The sequence below is a fragment of the Eptesicus fuscus genome, chromosome 23, assembly GCF_027574615.1.
Source record: "Eptesicus fuscus isolate TK198812 chromosome 23, DD_ASM_mEF_20220401, whole genome shotgun sequence".
Classification (NCBI taxonomy): Eukaryota; Metazoa; Chordata; class Mammalia; order Chiroptera; family Vespertilionidae; genus Eptesicus; species Eptesicus fuscus.
The window spans coordinates 24942930-24961323 of record NC_072495.1 but is presented as its reverse complement, the minus strand read 5'-3'; the positions used below and the strand labels follow the sequence as shown (position 1 = coordinate 24961323).

The 18394-nt window shown below is 59.3% G+C and overlaps 1 protein-coding gene across 2 annotated transcripts; it reads left to right on the top strand.

Annotated features, from left to right (window-relative positions):
* The first annotated feature begins 153 nt into the window (after positions 1-153).
* On the top strand, positions 154-17718 carry ZMAT5 (zinc finger matrin-type 5). 2 transcript variants are annotated; one of them, XM_008142452.3, is made up of 6 exons: positions 154-244; positions 8485-8637; positions 11454-11516; positions 12825-12905; positions 13810-13921; positions 17360-17718. In XM_008142452.3, exons 2-6 carry the CDS (start codon positions 8511-8513, stop codon positions 17487-17489), a joined length of 513 nt encoding a protein of 170 aa, XP_008140674.1. In that variant the 5' UTR covers positions 154-244; positions 8485-8510; the 3' UTR covers positions 17490-17718. The 2 variants fall into 2 exon arrangements, with proteins under 2 accessions (XP_008140674.1, XP_028002576.1); XM_028146775.2 differs by lacking the exon at positions 12825-12905.
* The last annotated feature ends 676 nt before the right edge of the window (positions 17719-18394 follow it).

Here is an 18394-nt window from a genome sequence, read left to right as displayed (position 1 = left end):
TAATGTTTATTACACAATGTTACGCCTCAGTCATTTCTTGCTGGTTCAATATTTCTAACTACAACACCCAGAAGCCCTTGCGCTTCCCCCCCCACCTACCCTCCTGGTGTTGCAGCTTTAATTCCCAAAGGTTTCTGGGAAGGGAGAACTGATACCTGAGGAAGGACTACGAATCCCAGCAAGCAGTTCGCAACGCAAGGGCGAAGGAGGAGGAGCCCTTGGCCGTCGGGCCCGGCCGAGCCAGGTACCTTCCTTGCGGGATCTCGAGGGTTGAGTTTTAGTCTCCTGCCCCGCACGGGAGGACTTGGGCTCTTCTTTCCAAGTCCGCGCTCCTCCCGGTGGGCCGCGCCGTTTAACGGGTTAGGTTAGGAAGTAGAGAGCAGAGCGAGGGGCCTGGGCGTCTGGGTCCCCGGCTCATCTCTAGTCCCTGATTCCTCGGTCAGTTTCAAGTTCGGGGCTGAAGTTGGAGCCGGTGGCAAAAAGTCAGGGCCTGGGGGCTGAACCCATGTGCCCGACTTCAGGGAAAAGGGGCGGTTCTTCCTATTCCCCTCATCTCTGGGCTTCACATCCGACAACCCTGGCCTGCAAGGGTTGACACCATCATTCATTCCTACTCGGGAATAGAAAGAACAGGGGCTTTGGAGTGCTCGGCGGTGAACAACTATTTCATTCATTCATTCATTTATTTATTTATTTATTTACTTATTTTAATCCTCTCCGGAGGATGTTGTGTGTGTGTGTGTTTGTGTTTTAATTGATTTTTAGAAGAGAGAGGAAGGGGTAGAGAGAGACACCTATAAATGAGAGAGAAACATCTAATCGATCGGGGGGATCGAATCCGTCGCCTAAGTATGTGCCCTGACCGGGAATCGAACCCTCAGCCTTTTCATGTACAGGAGGACCACGCTCCAACCCACTGAGCCACCCGGCCAGGGCAACAAAGGTCTTCCGAGCGCCTTCTCTGGGCCAGACGCTGGGGACGCCGCAGTGAACAAGTCGCTGCTCACGGAGCACCCATTCTGCTGCGAGCGGGTGGGTGGGTGGGTGGGGAGGAGCAGCAATGACAAACCAGTAATGCTTTGAAGAGCAGAACACGGGTTGGCTGCTGTAGCCAGGGTGCCCAGGGTGACACTTAGCCAGAGACTTGAACGAATAGTATGGAGGAAGGAAGACGTGGCTGCCGAGGCCTGAGGCTGCTGCCGTCCTGGGGTGTCTGAGGGACAGAGGCAGAGTGGGCTGTGAAGAGGCGGGCTGGGGCAGCTCTGATATGGCCTCGTAGCCCGTGGGAAGGAGCCTTATGTTTCTCTGATTGCACTAGGAAGCTCCTGAAAGGTTTTAGGCTGGGTTGTGACCTGCTCTAGTTTGCATGCTAATGGCCTCCTTCTGGCTGCTCTCTGTTTGGTCAAGTTAAGTGTGAGCTGCCCCTTAGACATCAAGTGGAGATGTCTAAGGGCAAATGGGGATTTGGCTCTGGAGTTGGGGTCTGGGCCAGAGAGAAAAGCCATTGACATAGGTGTGGCATTGAAAACCTGGGACTGGATTTCAGGCCTGGAGCTGGCTTGTAAAACGGGCAGTAATGCCTGAGGAGGGGCCTGGGAGGGAAAATGTGAGATGCTGTACATCCTTACTACGGTTATTTCCTGTTTGCCAAGCATCCTGGTAGCCCCTCGGGATGGGCTGCTTGACGCGGGTGGGAAAGAGGACTTATGTGTTGCTCACAGCAAATCTGGCTGATGGGAAGTTCAGAGCAGGAAGGCGTTATTCTAGGTGGAATGGGTGGGGAAGACACAGTTAGGTTGTGGCTTGTTTTATGTTTTATCTTTTTAGTTAGTTCTCTTTGGAGCAACAATTTTTAAAAACCTAATGTTCTGTAAGCCGTCAAATTCAACTTGGAAATTATTATGCTGTACATAAACCTAGAAAAATAAGAAAAATGACCTTACCTTTTCCTTTGAGTAATGTTGAACAAACTAAATCCCGTTAAACATTCAGCCCTATTAACAGCCTAATTGCACTCCCTTGCATATTTCATTCCACTTATAAGTGTAATATATTTGATTTTCTTTTTAAGTATTTCAGATACATAACCTAACAAGCATAATTTCCCCAGAATACTTAAACAGTTACTAAAAAAAATCCAATAAATTAAACCTATAGACAATGAATTTTAAGTTCTTGTAAACAGTTCAGTGCTTTTAGTAGACAGTCAAGTTCTCTTGCCACTGGTTCTCAGTCTGGGGAGCTAGTAAAATACATCTCTGACATAAAATTAGGATATGGGGGGGGCACCTTTAGTATCGTTATAGCATCCCAGGAGATCCTCGTATGTAATCAGTTTCCCCACCCACTGCTAACCTCTCAACTTAAAGTCACAAGTCTAATATCAATTACTGACATATATTTTATCAGTTACCTAGCTATATATTTTAACTTTTATATTTTAAATTGGAATCACATTGCTTACCTGTCATCTGCTCAACATGTCACATTCTTTTCAATGTTACTGATACTTTCAAATACCAAGTATGCACTGACTATTACTAAATTCAGGACAGGAACGGACGTACAGGTGGGGCAAAGGTCGGTTTACAGTTGTGAGGACATGAAACACAGAGTTTTCCCTTGTATTTTTACTTATCAATCATTGTATTATTTTCCATAGGAGCAACTGTAAACCTACTTTGCCCACCCTGTATGAAGAGTTTGATCTATTCTACTCCCTCTATTTGCAATTCTAAGTTTTCCTGGAGTGTGGCAGGACACCTAGCCAGTAGGAAAAACAGTTTTATCCCTGGAAGTGAATGCCAATCAAGTCGGGATTGCCACTTCAGCAAGCTGACCGGTTGGTGACTGGGACAGGAATCGGGGGCTGCGTCTCCCAGGGTCACTGTCCCTAGCAGAGGCCGCCTTGGATGCAGGGAATGGAGAGGCAGGTGAGCCCCCCCCCCCGCCCCCGCCAGGCTTTTGTTCCTTAGTGGGTGCCTCCGAGCAGGTGCTAGACTCACTGGTTACAACGCAGATTTCTGGGCCCCTCCAGACCTGCTGGGTCCCGATTCTGGAGATCTGACCCAGGATGCTTCATCTGTAATAAACCCCACACAGGGAGCCCTGGGAAACTTGGAGCAGGAGTTGTTTTAAGAGGGTTGGCCTGATGCTGCCCAGGGCAGGTAAACTGGGGAGGCTGGTCCAGGTGTGAGGAGGAGGAGAGACCTGACTTGGTGGTCACAGAGGGTCGGGTGGATTTGAAGCCCAGACTGGAGGGGAGGGGAAGGGCGAGGCACACGCCCTTCTGAGCCTGGGTATCTGGTGCAGGAGCCTCCTTCAGACTATTTTTACCTTTCCTATTTGGAAGCTCTGGCCTCCTGGGACCTGTAACTATCTGACGAGAAACCGTGTCTCCAGCCTGCGGCTCCCTGGAGCCCGATTCGGGTTCAGCCGCCTGCGCTGGGCCAGGTCTGCTTAGAATCAGGGCGCACCCTGTCAGCCTTCAGCCAGGGACCGAGGGAAACGTCTCCCTTTCCAGGTTCATCCTGGCAAACCAGGTCACTGGAACCATCCATGGCGTTTCCTAAGGAAGAAGGAATGGGATCTATCCCTGCCTGACAAATTTCCCACTTTTTAAGGGAATTTTTTGGGGACATTTAAAAACAAGACATGCTAAATGTCAAGATGTAGAATAATAGAAAAACACAAAGTGAGGGAAAAAAATCCTGTGCATAATCCTATTATCCAGGCATTACCACAGTAAATATTTTGTGTCTGCTCTAGTCTATGTATGAGTGTGGGAGGTTCTTTTTCCTTAAAATAGTGGTATTATATATACTGTTGTGATAATGAGTTTTTTCCCATTGCTGTTTGTTTTTTTGTGGGTGTTTTTTTTTAGAGTGGAAGGGAGGGGGAAGAGGAAGAAAGAGAGAGAAGTATTAACAAACATTTTCTCAGGAATTTGGGAGTAGCTTAGCTGGGTGGTTCTGGCTCAGACTGTCCCAGAAGGTTGCAATCAAGCTCAGGGCTGCACTCATCCGAAAGCTTGACTGGGGCTGGAGGGTCCACTTCCAAGCTTACTCACATGACTGCTAACAGGTTTCAGTTCCTTGCCACTTGGACCTCCCCACAATATGGCAGCCAGCTTCCCTCACAGCGAGTGATTAGAGGAGGGGAGACACCAGGATGGAAGCCACAGTGGCCTTTTATAACTTGATCCTGTAAGTGACATACTATCACCTCTGCTCTAGTCTCTTAGTCTCACAAAACCGTGATATAGCTTAGAAGGGAACAACACACGGCACACACATGAGGAGGTGGTGTCACTGCGGGCCACGGCTGGCTGCCACATCCACAAATGAGTGTTGAGCACCATCAGCATGTCAGGCGCGGCGCTAACTCTGAGCACGCATGCTTTAATCCTCATGGTAATCTTACCAAATAGTAGTATTACCTTCCTCTTCCAGACGAGGCTCAGCGGGTAAGCAGTTTGCTAAGGTTTCCTGGCCTGGAAGTGGCAGGGATGGGATTCCCACCGGGGTTGAATGATTAGAGGAGGGATTGATGGGGGTGATCAGTGTGACTCGGGGCTGGCTGTCCTTCCCTCTGTTCTTCAGTCCGTCACCTGCTCCCTCAAAGGACCATCATTTCTCCCAGTGCGGGGTCTGTGGACTCTGCATCGGAGCCCCCCTAGATCCTGGCCCCCTCCCAGACCTGCTGAGTGGGAAATGGCTGTGGGCGGGGCCCCCCTGCCTTATTCTGCCTCACTCCCAGGGGTGGAACGGACCAAGGTCAGGATGAGAAAGCTGTGAGGTTGCTACAGAACACCGGGGCCTCTGAGGGAGACCCCTAACACATTGGGGCTCCTCTCAGGGAAGACATCTGGGTCCTCTTGGCGTTCCTGTTGGAGCTGGGTCCTCGGTGGGCAATCCGCGGGCCACCCCCGCCGGGCGGTTCCGATGCCATCCACTCCAGACGGCAGGCATATGTGGCGCTGGGACGGCGCCAGGCTCCTGGTGGGTGTGCAGTAAAGCCGTCCGCTGGCTGCGGTTGGCTGTTTACCTGGGGTCTGGCAGCGCCATAATTAGAAGGAATGACAGGTGAGCTTGAGGGCGGCATGTGGTGAGCCCAGGTCCTGGGTAATTACAGTGTGTGTCCCAGCCCCTGGCCGCCGCCGCGCTGCTGGCTTATTTTAGCCCGGTGCCAAAGCCCGCTCTGCCCGCGCCGCGCACAATGCATGGAAGGAACCAAGAATGTCCATGGAGCACACATGTCTGCCCCGTGGCCGCCTCGCAGCGGAGCAGTGGGAGGGGAAAGCAAGGGCTCTGGGTCAGGCAGACCCCCCCGTGGGTGCTGGCTCTGGCCCGTGCGGCTGCGGGGCCTCGGCACCTGGCTTCCCAGGGCGTGGGGCTCCCCGCACTGCTCCCCGCCAGCAGCACTCGGGCGGTGAGACATGACCTTGCTCAGTGTCTCTCCTAGCCTCGGCGTTGAGCACTCTGGGGCGTGTCTGAACCTGGTCCTCATCTGAGAAGCTCACCTCGATGGGGAGGGCCTCTCTGAGGGCTGAATGGGAGGATGAGAGCCAGGGGCCTCGCACCCAGGCGTCCAAGCTGCAGCTCTTCCCTCGCCCCAGCTCACCCCCTCTCTGTTGTCCTTCCTTCTATCCCCGTGTCCCCACCTGTTGGTCATCTTTTCCTTGAGCCCAGGGGACGGAAGGCGGGTGCCATGGTGGCCAGGGGTGGGCTGTCTAGAGCTGGGCTCTGCCCGAGGCAGAAGTCCTTCGGGGAGGCTGGGGGTGGGTCTTAGGGTCTCTCTTCTCGCTGTCTTCCTCATCCGTCCTTGTCGTCGTCCCCAGATTCAGACTTGAGGAGAGGAGGCCTGGCAGGGGTGCAGTGAGGGACTCAGAAAGGAGAGCTGTCAGCGGTGGGGCTTGTCGGGAGGAGACGTTGTAAGGGATTGGGAGCAGCGCTAGGGCCAGTCGGCCCGGATTCTGAGCCCAGCTCGGCCGCTCGCTGGCGGTGTGACCTTGGCTACGTCAGTCACTTACTGGAGCCGCAGTGCCCTCTTCTGAAAAGGTGTCACAGGCCCCACCACACAGGGTGTCCTGAGACGGTGCCGTGTATAAAGCTTTTAACCTACAGCCAGTACAGTAGGTGCCCAATCAACCAAGTCCTAGTAACACTGAGCGCTGGCTCAGTGTGGGCATGGCCAGTGCCATTTGTATTGCTCGTACTTTTGTGGTTGATAATTCATTGGGAGAAGCAAATTTCTGTGTATCACTCCCCAGAGGCAGCCGGTCAGACCCATTTCTGCAGTGAAAGTAGAGATCTAGAGGGGGGCAGTGACTTGCCCAAGGTCACACAGCTGGCTTCTCAGTGCCCTGCGTGGTTTCGTCCAGCTGAGTCCGCTGCAGAGCCACCGTTTGGGCTCAGCCCCCCAGAGGGACACCCTCCCAGCCCCTCCCCTCCCCGTTACTCTCCAGAGCCGCAGCTCCTCGGCGCTTCAGGCTTCGTGAATGGCTTGGGTTAGCTCTCGGCCGTTAAACATTCATCTCTTCCCATTTCAATCCAGTTCCTATAAGTTTATTGGCAAGACGGGTGTATTAGAGCTGCCAAATTTAATATATCAAGTCCGTGTGTCTGGGATGTGGTTTCTCAGCAGTAACTGGAGGAAAGAGAGGTTTTATATGTTTTCATTTGGAATGACTGTCTGTTCCTAATCCCATTAGAGCGCTGGACTTAATGGCTGCTGTCCCCGTCTGCCGCAGGCCCGCTCTCCCCGGCAGCCCGCACGGCCGCCCGGGCTGTCCGGGGGCCTGTTTGTCTTCGTGTCTTTCTCCAGCCTCTTCTCGACAAGATGCACTTCCCCATCAGTCCAGCCCGTGGTCAGGCCCCAGCTCTGTATTTATCTGCCAGATCCTGGGAGTTGAGCGTGTGCTGCCGGCCTGAGCTGCTACCTCACGACCGTGGGGAAGCCACCGGCCTTGGGCCTCTGGGCCTCGGGAACCTGCTCTGTGAAACGAGGGGTCAGAATATAGGACCTGAAGGGGGAGGGGCTTGTCTGGACTCAACCTGTGCAGGTCCTACGTGACGGCCCCAGGGGACTCGGGCCCCCTCTGGTCTGGTGGCACCAAACTGGGAGACGCAAGGGTTGGCCCCAAGAGTCAGAGAAGCGCCCCGGCCTGGGGCTGCAGATCTCCGGGGTCAGGAATGGCAGCTGTGGTCACCACGGCTGGAGGCTCTTCAGACCCTGAGCCATTCATTTCCCTCTGCGGCTGCCGGGGGACCTGCCGCTGACAGCTGAGCCTCTCTCCTGGGGAAGCTGTCGGCGGTTCTGCCTGGGCCTCTGCTTCTCTGAGCATTGAGCTGGCTGTGGGAGGGGACACTCGGCGACCGGAGCTCAGGGGACCTGGGTTTGCCTTCTGCTCACCAGCCGTGTGGCCTTGGGCACGTCCTCGTACTGAACCTCGGTCGTCCCTTAAGGAAAATGGGAACTAATTTGCTCCTTCAACAACTATTTGGTTGCCTGCCATGCACCACGCACCCCTTGGGTGCTGGAGCTTCAGCGATAAACGGAACAAAAATAGCCCTGCCTGCGTGCATTTACCTTCCTGCTGGGAGAAGAGACGGTGAGCGTAGCCAGGAACTATTGCTTCACAGGGGATCCAGATGAGGCAGGAAATGGGGAAAGCTAAGGGGAGGGTGGAGGGTTCTGCCATTTTAAGTCAAGTGGTCACGGTCGCTTCCTGAGAAGGTAGTGTTTGAGCGAAGATTGAAGGAGTCGAGTGAGCAAGCTTGGCAGGTACCGGGGAGGGCATGCAGGCAGAGGGAGCAGCGTGGAGACGCCGGGAGGTGGGCCTGGGGCTGGCGTGCGTGAGGAGCAGAGCGGAGGCCTGCGTGGTCGGCATGGAGAGACGGGAGAGATCAGAGGGTGGAGGGTGGCAGCTGGTGAGAGGGGGTAAGGTGGTGGTTCCCTGGTGACATGTGGACTTTATAAAAAATATATTTTATTTATTTTTTACAGAGAGGAAGGGAGAGGGATAGAGAGTTAGAAACATCGATGAGAGAGAAACATCGATCAGCTGCCTCCTGCACACCCCCTACTGGGGATGAGCCCGCAACCAAGGTACATGCCCTTGACCGGAATCGAACCTGGGACCTTTCAGTCCGCAGGCCGACGCTCTATCCACTGAGCCAAACTGGTTAGGGCGACATGTGGAAATTTTAAAAAATGCTGATGCCCAGGCCTCGCCCACACTGGTGCTGCTTTAACTGGCCTGGGGTGGAGGCTGGGCATCAGAATGATTAGAAGACCCCCCTGGGATGAGGCCCGGGCAGCCCCTCACGGGCTGTGGTGAGTGTTAAAGGAGGTGCTGGGTGTCTGGAAAGCCTCCCTGCGCAGCCCAGGCCTGGCCCGCAGGGAGCGCTCCGTCGGGGCGGCGTGCGTGGGCTTCGGGGTGTGGCGTTCCCTCCCCCCTCTGACATGCTCGGTGCCCCCCAGGCAGGGGCAGCACCTGGCACGGCGCCATGGGGAAGCGCTACTTCTGTGACTACTGCGACCGCTCCTTCCAGGACAACCTCCACAACCGCAAGAAGCACCTGAACGGGCTGCAGCACCTCAAGGCCAAGAAGGCCTGGTACGACATGTTCCGAGGTGGGTGCCGCCGGCTCGCCGCCGGGCCGCTGGGGCCCTGCCCTTGGCGCTTTGCTTTTCTTATCACCAGACAAGGAAGCTCCGTGGGCCAGCGGCCCCCAGCGCGGAGGGGCCTCCGAAGGTCAGACTGGAGCGTGAGCGCCGTTCCCCAGCAAGCTTGACTGGGGCGCGGTTCTCAGATGCCTTGCCAGGCTCTGGGGATGCTGTGGTCGGGAGGAAGGCCTCTCCCAGGAGGGGATGTTGGAGCCATAGCTGAGAGATAGGGAATTCCAGCCACACCACTCCGGGCAGAGGGCACGCAGAAGCAGGCGCTCTCGGGGCAGGAGAGGGGCCCGGCCGGAGAGGAGACCGGTTGGGGTAAAGCTGGGGCAGGGCAGGGGCCACGCACGCAGGACTGGAGGCCACAGTCAGGGGGATGGGTTGTCCCAAGGGCAGAGAGCGGTCTTTGAGGGGCTGTAGGCAGCAGCCGGTGTGCCCAGAGCTCCATGTGACAGTGGTAACCGGCTGCTGGGTAAGCAGCGGAGCGCAGTGAGCGGCAGCTGAATGCCCGGCTGGACGGAGGGCTGGCTAACCCAGCTTCCTCCGGCAAAGGCCGCTCAGAGCAGCTGTGACGGGTGAAAGGGCTGAGGCTGTCAGCACCTCGCACAGGCCTGGCACCAAGCACTCGGCGGGAGCTGCTCTGCACTGTCATTGACATGCACACCGAGCAGCAGTGAGGGAGGGGCCGGGGGGTTCAGCTGGGAGCCAGGTCAAATGGAGAGGGAGCTGGGCCGTGGGGTGAAGGGAACCGAGAGCTCCTGGCATGAACCGAGGCGGGTCCGGTCTTGGGGGGGCCTGGGGAGCAGGATTCAGGGACAGGGCCCAGAGCCTGGAGGGAAGGAGTTGGGTCCCAGCAGCTGAGAAGGAAGGAGAAGGTGAGACAGAGCGAGTTCCCTGGTCTGTGACTCAGAATTCACAAGAAGGGGGTGAGCATTTACTGAGTGCCTGCTGCATGCCAGGTGTCTTCATTCGCTTTTCTTGGTGATTCTCTAAAGCAGCGGCTCTCAGCCCCTGGAGTCAGGATCACCTAGAAACCTTGAACTGAAACAACACGGGTCCCCTGACCCACCCCCAGAAGCAGGTTGGGGGCGGGGCCTGGGCATGGCGTTTTGAAAGCTCTCCCTGCCTCTCCCCATTTCAGACGAGAAGCCTCACAGGCTCGGATGGGGGCAGGTGGCCAGGCTGCTCAGCAGGCCAGACATGACTGTGGCCGGGGTCTGGGAGGGGGGGTGCCTGGGAGGCCTCTGACCCTGGTGTCAGGCAGAGAGGCCCTGTCCCCCAAATCCCGGGGGGCTGTGACCTGGCATGGAACTGGACCTCAAGATCACCCTGGTGTTTGCTCCTAGTCCCAGACTCTCGGCTGACCTCTCCCTCTGAGCTCTAGCCACACTGGCCACCACAGTTCCTGCACCCTCTGCAGACACGCCCTTCCTGCCCTCGGCCTGGCGCCCATCTCAGCTCAGCAGAGTCCTCCAGGGTGTCCTCCCACCCCCCCTCCCTCACCCCCCGGCCAGGGCAGGTCATTTGGCCTCATGCTGTTTACCCCGTTTACATCCGCGTGGATTAGTGTGTCTGCTGGACTGGAAGGAAGGACCAGGTCTGCCTTGTTCTCCACTAAATCCTCATCCTGGCACGGAGCCTGGCACCCGGGACGTGCTCCGTCAGTGTTTGTCAGGCGAATGTCTAAATGAATGAGCAAACAGACACGGGGCGTCAGGGCTGGTGTTAATGTTGGGAGATGAAGCGAGAAGGACCGGTGGGGTCAGATCACGAGGAGCCGTGAACACCAGGCGGAGGAGCATGGGCCTGTGTGCCGGGCCCGGGCCGGGGGTCTCAGCGCTGGGTGCCCTTCCGAGTCTCGGGGGAGCTTTGAACACATGCTCTCCCCACCGACGGATGAAAGCACAGCCTGAGAAGGACGGCGGGGGCACCCGTGTACTTGAATAGCTGCCCGCTGATTGTGCCGTGTGGCGGGGGTTGAGAGCCACCCGTCAGGTGCTGGGCAGCCTGGCAGTCTCCTCTCAATCCGAGCCACCCAGCCAGAGTCCCTTGCGTAGGCTCGTCATCCTGCCAGCCTCAGCTGCCCCACCCCCCGGGGGCCTGGGCAGTGTCCTGTGCCCAGGGTGACACCAGGGCCTCTGAGTCCGGGCACCTTGCTCGCGTGTCTTACTCCCAGATTTTGACTGATCGATTCTTTGCCTACCAAGAAGCACACAACATTTACCCCACAAATATACGAGGAAAATAAAGGTGGAAAAATCGGGAGAAACCGGGTTAAGGTTTGTATCCAGAGAGACTGTTGCCAGTCTGCCGGGGACGGGGACGGGTCCGGCGCTGAGAGCCCGCGGCCGGTGTGCGGAGGGCAGGGGAGCGCCCTGCAGTGTTCCTGTGGAGCGGGGCCTGGGGCCTGTTTCCTGTGAGCTTCCTGGGCACCCGGAGTGTTTTTAGCTTTCTATTTTGAAGTAATTATAGATTTCTAAGAGGTTGCAGAGACAGGGCAGAAGGACCCGTGGTACAGGGTTTAAAAAACACAACACAACAACCCAGCGCTCCCAGGTGATTGTGCTGCACAGAGGTCAGAGCCTCTGACCGAAAAGCTTGCCTCTGGCTGGGTCTGGGCGGGGTGGGAGGGGTTGAGGTCACCCGAAGCTCAGACCCCTCCGCCCAGCATCCCTGTCTGGTTGTCCCTCTCTGGATGGGGAGCGCTTTCCCTCCTGGCCTCAGGGAGTACCTGCGTGCAGCGCGGGTCTGAGCCCAGCCCCCCTCTCCTCTCACAGATGCAGCTGCCATCTTGCTGGATGAACAGAACAAGCGGCCCTGCAGGAAGTTTCTGCTGACAGGTGAAGTGTCCCACTCAGTTCCGCTTCTGCCCCGCCCCCTCCCTGCCCCCGTCCCTCCCCAGGGACCCGCCTGCCAGGCCGGCCTGCTCGGACCTCTGCCGAGCCTCTGCCCCACCCTGGCCACCATCCTGAACCCACTTGGTGGCCTTGGAGCCTCAGCGAACGGATCAGTTGGGGTCCTCCCCGGGGTTGTGCCTGAGGACGTCCGGGGACTTGTCCTCGGTTCTTCAGACCTAGATTGGGATTTTATCAGCTCGGCCGGAGCCAGCAAACCTGCGAGATGGCAAGTAACCCTGGAGACACCGATGGGGGTGCTAGACTGGCGGGTTAAGTGAGCCTGGGAGCCCGCCCCCCTCCCGGCAGCGGGGCTGGCAGTGCCCAGAAGGTGCGGAAGTAGAGCCAAGGGCGCGAGGTGTTGATTTGACTGCTCGGTCTCCAGCCAGGAAGGATGCATATGGTTTGGAGATAAAAACCTCGGCCAGTGAGGCCAAGGCGGAGGAAAACAAGGGCAAGAAAAGTAAGACAGAGCCAGGAGCATTCGTCCCCTCCACGCCTGCCCTGAGGGCCTGTGCACTCTCTAAGGGCTTGGCCCTGAGCTTCCTAGCGGCCAAGGCAAAGAGGAAAGCCACCATGATTGACATGGTGTAAAGACGCAGCACTGGGGCGAGGAGCTGCTGTTGACCCAGGGGAGCGAGGTCAGGAGGTGGTGCTGTCCCCGGCACGGGCCCCAGGCCTGCAGATCAGGGGCCCCCCAGGACCTCCCCGTGGAGTGCACACGGCACTGGGAGGTGGCACTGGCTTAGGGCACCGCCAGTCTCCTGTCATTTGGAGACACTTTTTGGTCTTCTTGGTTGAGGCTCAGAAAGCTCCCTGGATGGTGGACCTCCTCTCGGTGCAAATGAAAGCCAGGAGAGCCTTTCTGGGAGCTGCTCACCAAGCCAAGTGAGCGGACAGGCCCCAGGCCGAGGGCGCGGCGCCGGCCACGGCCTGGAGTGGATCGGAGGCATGACCTTTTCGGGGACCCACATGTAGTTCCTGAGGCTGGGGCCACCGAGTGCGACAAGAGCCAAGCCGGCAGAGGCTGCGCATCCTCAACGTGGAAGGTGTCAGAGGGGTTTGACCCCCAGCCGGGGCAGGGTCGTGAGCGGGCATGACGGACCAGACAGGTTGCTCTGGCTGCTTGTGTGGGCGGGGCCAGAGTCAAGTTCTTCAGGGGTGGGGTTGCTGCTCTTTGTCCCTGAAGTCTTCCCCTAAACCTCCAGTGACGCCCCTGCCAGAGCGGCGAGTAACTCTGTCTCCCCCTTGCAGGCCAGTGTGACTTTGGCCCCAACTGCAGATTTTCCCACATGTCCGAGCGAGACCTGCAGGAGCTGAGTATCCAGGTGGAGGGTGCGTTTTGGTCGGGACCAGGGGCGGGGGATGGGGGTCGGGGAGGTGCTGGGGGGAGTGTGCAAGAGCTGAGGCTGGGGGAGCTGCCTGTCCCTCCTCACCTCCCGTGTGGGGTAGGCTGAGGGCTGCTGGGGTGAGGGGTGGGTGTCAGAAACTGCCTCCAAGCCTGGAGCTGAAGGCGACACCTAGAGGAGCCAGGGGTGGGAGAGGGGTGGGGGCCGGGAGCAGAGGTGCACCCCAGCTGGCTCTGCTACACCCCTTGTGACCTTGGCACACGGCTTAATCCCAGAGGCAGGGTCTGGGCCTGTGAATATGGCCGCTTTTGAGATGGAGAGAGCCGACACACGAGCAGTGCTAGCCAGGGCCTGGCCCCGAGGAAGCGCCGGTCCACCGGGCGGTGGTTTTCCTCCGGCCCCAGGCTCACCCCTACCACCCCCCCCAGGCTCTGGGCCCACCTCACACCCAGCTTGTTTGAACTCCACCCGTTGCTCGGCTTCATTCAGTGAGCAAAGGTGATTATAGGACGTTTTATGAGAAGAGCAGTCGGGAAAGCTGAGCTTCTCCTGCCCAGGGTCAGAGACCCGGCACCGGCTGCGCCCTGCGCTGCGCCCCACGGCCACCTGCCTCCAGGGGTGGCCTCCTCCCGAGGACCAGGCTCCCTGCAGGCGTCATCCTGTGTCAGCCCCACAGGCCTGGGGCAGGCAATGCTTTATCCCCATTCGATGGGGAAGCAGAGTGAGGTCCAGAGGGGCGGGCCTGGGAGGTGGTGGCGCGGTGGGGACAGGCCCGAGGCTGCTCCTGGCTCCCGCCTGCTCCCTCCCAGGAAGGGTCCGGCTGTGTTGGGGGCTGGGATTCAGGTGGGGGGAACCTGCCCCTCACTCGCCTCTGCTTCCCATCCCCACAGAGGAGCGGCGGGCCAGGGAGTGGCCTCTGGACATCACGGACCTCCCCGAGGGCCGCCTGGAGGACTGGCTGGAGAAGAGAGCCAAGCGGCTGAGCTCGGCCCCGAGCAGCAGGTACAGGCCCCCTGTGTGCCCTCCTCCCGTGCCCTCCTCCCGTACCCTCCTCCCATACCCTCCTCCCATGCCCTCTTCCCATACCCTCCTCCCGTGCCCTCCGGGAGCAAGACCCCAGCCAGCCCGCCCTGGCCTGAAGCTGAGCAATCTCCATGACCTGCCCCGGCCTAGGCACCGGACAGGGACTCCCGCTCCCCCGGCAGAGCTCCCCGAGGGCTCCCCACCCTGGACCCTCAGGCCCAGTTGTCTCTGTGGTCTGGCCTCATGGGACAGTGGCTGGCTGGGCCTAGGACGCCTGGCTGGGCAGTCCAGGGGATGAGGCCTCCCCTCGGGCACCGCCAGAGCGGCAGGTCAGGTTCTGGCCTTCTGTTCCCATCAAGAGCGCTCGTCAGGCTGTTTCACAGGGGACTTGCCTTGTTCCTCACCTGTGTTCCACATCTGCGCCAAGTGTTTGTCCCTCGCGCCTTGAAAAGATACAGCACAGAAATGACGCAAATGTTGGGGCCATCCCTTCTTCCTGATCCAGGGATTTCTGTTCTGCACCTCAGGCTTCTTCAGCCGGTTGGGGGCCCCCCAGAGAGCTCTGGGGGCTTCCCTGCTCTCCCGCTCCGCCCACACTTCTCCTTGGGGGTTCGCTGGCTGCCTGGGCGCCCAGCGCGGTGCTCACTGAGCCGTGCTCCGCCCCTGGCTGCTCACCTCCCGCTGTTTCTGGAAAAGAGCCTGCAACTGGGGACCCCTAGACTCCAGAGGATGTGAACCTCTCCCCCAGCCCCTCCCTGGGGACCTGCTTTCCCGGCAACCACTTATTCTCTGTGTCCACCTGCCGTCCACCTGCCTCCGGCGGGCTCGGAGCCAAAATGGATTACTCTCTGGGCAGAGCGGGTCTGTCCGGCCTTGAGAAACAGGGCTGTTAGGAGGGAGAGGAACATTTGTTCTTGTCGGTGCCCTTGCTGCCCTCTCCTGCAGGCTGGTCTCGTGACAAATGACACCTGAATCCTGGGCCCAGAGCTCTGGGCTCTGCCCCGCAGGGTGGCGGGAGGGGGGCTGGAGCCGGCCCCCTTCCTTGTCGGGGGCCTTGCTCTGTTCCCCGTGTCTCCCACCCTCGAGGCAGCCCTGGAAGCAGGCTCTGTGACCTTCAAACACCAGCCGCTCCTCGTCTCCGGCCCCTCCTGGCCGCCTGCCTCCCCTCTGCTCCTCCAGCTTGTCCACACAACAGCCCAGCAAGCTTCTAAACCACACGCTGGCCTGGCCTTGCTGAAACCTCCTGGGCTCCCTCCACCTCAGGTGGCACTTCCCTGCCCCTCCCCGGCCCGTGGGGGTCACCTTCTCACCTCTCCCATCTGGCCTCCATGTGGGTACCACTGGGCGCTTGGCAGCGCCTTAGCTGCGGTGGGTGTTTCTGAGCTCAGGGCATCTGCACCTGCTGTTTTCCTCGGCCTGTAGCTGCCTCCCACCCGCCACGCCTGCAAAGTCAGACGCATCCTCAGGCTCAGCGAAGACATCCCTCTTCCAGCCCCAGGCCTCCCCTCGGGCCCTGAGCTCGCATTGTTGTCATGGGGGCCTGGCGCTGGATGACATTTGGACATGAGAGCATTTGGGGGAGCAGGGTCCCCGGCCTGGAGGACTGTTTCCTGTAGTAGTGCTGTGGGCCACTTGTGGGGACTGGTCTGGTGACCCCTCTTCCTCTCTGGGTGTCTGTTTCCTCCCCTGGGGCCACCCAGACTCAAGGGCCCTTTCCCCTCTGAGCAGAGCCCTCAAGGGGAGCCGGGCCACCGTCCTGTAAAAGGGGGAATGGAGGCTCCGTGGGGCCCCAGCCTGGGGCCTTGTGCCAGGTTCCTGACCCTGAGGGACCTGCCCGGAGCAGCGGGTGGCGGAGGAGCGGCTGGCCTCAGCCGAGCGGACTAATCCCCCAGCGAGGCCGGGCTGGTCCCTGCCCTCTGTTGTTGGCTCTTCAGATTGTGCTTTATCCCTCCTAATCTCCCCCTCTGCACCCCGCTCCGGGCTGGCGCTGCGGTTGCAGCCCACGTACCTCCTGAACGCTTTCCTCCTGATTGAGACCAGGGCTGGGCGACGGGAGGGCTGCGCCTGTCCTTGTGCATGGGACAGACAGGCCACTGTGCGGCTCAGGGTCCCCGTCCGCCCTGGGCGGGGCTGAGGGCACACTTCAAGGGCTCGGGGGCCTGTGTCTGTGAGCACACGTGGGGGTGCCCCTCTCCTGGTGGGAGGCCTCGGGGCGTGCAGGGGCTGAGTCCCAGCTGCCCAGGAATCTGTCCCTCCTAGAAGAAGGGGCTGAGGCTCAGGGGGAGGGGCTCCCAGGGTCAGACCCTCTCTGTGGAGAACTGTGGTCACCCCAACCCTGCAGGGAGCCCTGGCTTGGCTGGCAGCTGGGGCTGTGCCTTCCAGCAACCGTGGACCTCCCCGGCTGGGGGAGTTTATGAAATCTCCCCGAGCCGTAAATCACGCCGGGAGCTGCTTTCTGCGCTTCCCCACAAGCAGCAAGCCGCTGAGCAGGGATTTCCCCACCCTCTCGCCGCCAGAGGCCCCAGCGGCTGCCACAGCCCTCAAATAGGCTCTCCGAGAGGGGCTGTCGGGTGTGTGTGCGTGTGCGTGTGCGTGTGTGTGTGTGTGTGTGTGTGTGCAGCGAGGCAAACTGCTGGGCCTCCTGCCCCAAGTCCCCCAGCTCCACCTCAGAGGCCTGAGTCCTCTCCAGACCGCTCACAGGCGGCGGCCCCGACTGGGCACCAGGCGGGCACTTCCAACAGGCCCCGGTTCCCCGGACGGACGTGCCTCCAGGGGTGGAAGGAGAGGGAATAGCTTGAGAAACTTTTTTTTTTTTTAAGTTATACAGTATTTTTTTTGGGGGGGGGGGGGGGGGGGTCGTCAAAGGCTTGCGTGCCTGTAAAACTTTTCTTAAAAAGTATGAAGAAGTTAAAAACAAAACAAAACCAAACACCCATAATGGCACCACTCCGATAGAACCGCTGTGACCATTTTGTTGTGTTCGGGTTTTTTATGCATTTATATATGTTGTATATCTTTAAACAAAAATAGTGTCATGCTATATACATTTTTTATAAGCTGCTTTTTCTACTACTCGCACATACATCATGGTCCCTTCCTCGTCAGTGCATACGGGCCGCCTTCATTGCGCAGGCGGCATGGCATTCGCTGCTGTGGGCGTGCATCAGTCCCCGCAGGCGGGCTCTCAGGTTATTGCCAGCCCCTCAGTCCCTGCCCGTAGCCCTCTCTGTCCTGGGGCCCATTCCCAGAGGTGAGGTTGCTGGCCCAAGGGGTCTGCCATGTTTTTGAGGCTCTGCTTTCCAGAAAGGTCTACCCTCCCGCACAGCCGGGGCGGAGGAGGGCGAGCGGGGCAGTGCCCCAGCCTGGGCCTGCCTGGCCGTGCCCCACTCTAACCCTCTGCCTGCTCCTTCTCTCTAGGGCTGAACCCACCAGAGCCACCGTCTTCCAGTACCCAGTCGGCTGGCCACCGGTCCAGGAGCTGCCTCCATCTCTGCGGGCACCCCCGCCCGGGGGGTGGCCCCTGCAGCCCCGCGTCCAGTGGGGCTAGTCCCTCATGCACCCTGACCCCTCCGGGTCAGCTCCCACGGCAGTCACAGTAAAAACAAGGGCTCCGGCTGGGGACGCTGAGGTCCCTCCTGCCGTGCCCACGGAGCCTCTGCAGCCATTGGCTTGGCCTGGCCAGTCAGCGCCACCCTCCCTCCCTCATGGGACATGTTGACAAGACGGGTGAGGAAACTTCCTGCTGGATGTTTATAAACAAAGTGTCACTATGGCGATATGGCTACGCTTCCCCCTTGCCCGGTGCCCTCAGCTCCGCGCTCTGGCCTCTGGTCAGAGGATGGGCAGACTGGAGTGACAGGAGGCCTTCTCCAGGGCGGCCGCGCTCGCTGCCCTGCTCCCTGGGGGCCGGAAGAGGGTGGCCGGTGTGGCTGCGACCATCACCCATTTGAGAAGCGGCTTCAGATCTGGGGAGAGCGCTCAAGGGCTCGGTCTGCCGATCCCGGTCCCCACATCTGTCCGTGCTGAGCTGGTGCCGAGGTGACATGGCTCAGCTGGGGCAGGGACGGGAGCTGGGTCTCCAGCCTGGTCCTTGTAGAGAATGGGGGACCCAGGAAGACAGGCCCTGGGCTTGAAAGAGCGGCCTGGGTGAGCTTCGGGGTGCGGGCCTGAGCCCCGCAAGGCGTCTGCCCCGGAGGAGCCCCGGCCCGTGGGGAATCGCAGGCTGCGCAGGCCGTTGGAGCCTCTAGGCCCCCCGCTTCCCGCCTCACGGTACTCCAGCTCTGCACTCTGGGGTGCGGGTGGGCAATTAGCCCGCAGGCCCTGGGCCTCTCGTGGGGGAACCCGAGTGGGGGGGATGCAGGGCTCTCAGGTGCCGCCGCCTCCAAGAGCTTCTGCTCTTCCTGGAAACCCTGTTGATGTGGGAACTGAGGCCAAACCCGGGGACGCTTTGAG

Bases quoted from the DNA above. Each gene is read 5' to 3' on its own strand.
- ZMAT5 (XM_008142452.3), top strand. From the start codon at position 8,511: ATGGGGAAGCGCTACTTCTGTGACTACTGCGACCGCTCCTTCCAGGAC. The intron at 11,517-12,824 runs GTGAAGTGTCCC...TCCCCCTTGCAG, and splicing joins CAGGAAGTTTCTGCTGACAG to GCCAGTGTGACTTTGGCCCC. The intron at 12,906-13,809 runs GTGCGTTTTGGT...CCATCCCCACAG, and splicing joins GCTGAGTATCCAGGTGGAGG to AGGAGCGGCGGGCCAGGGAG.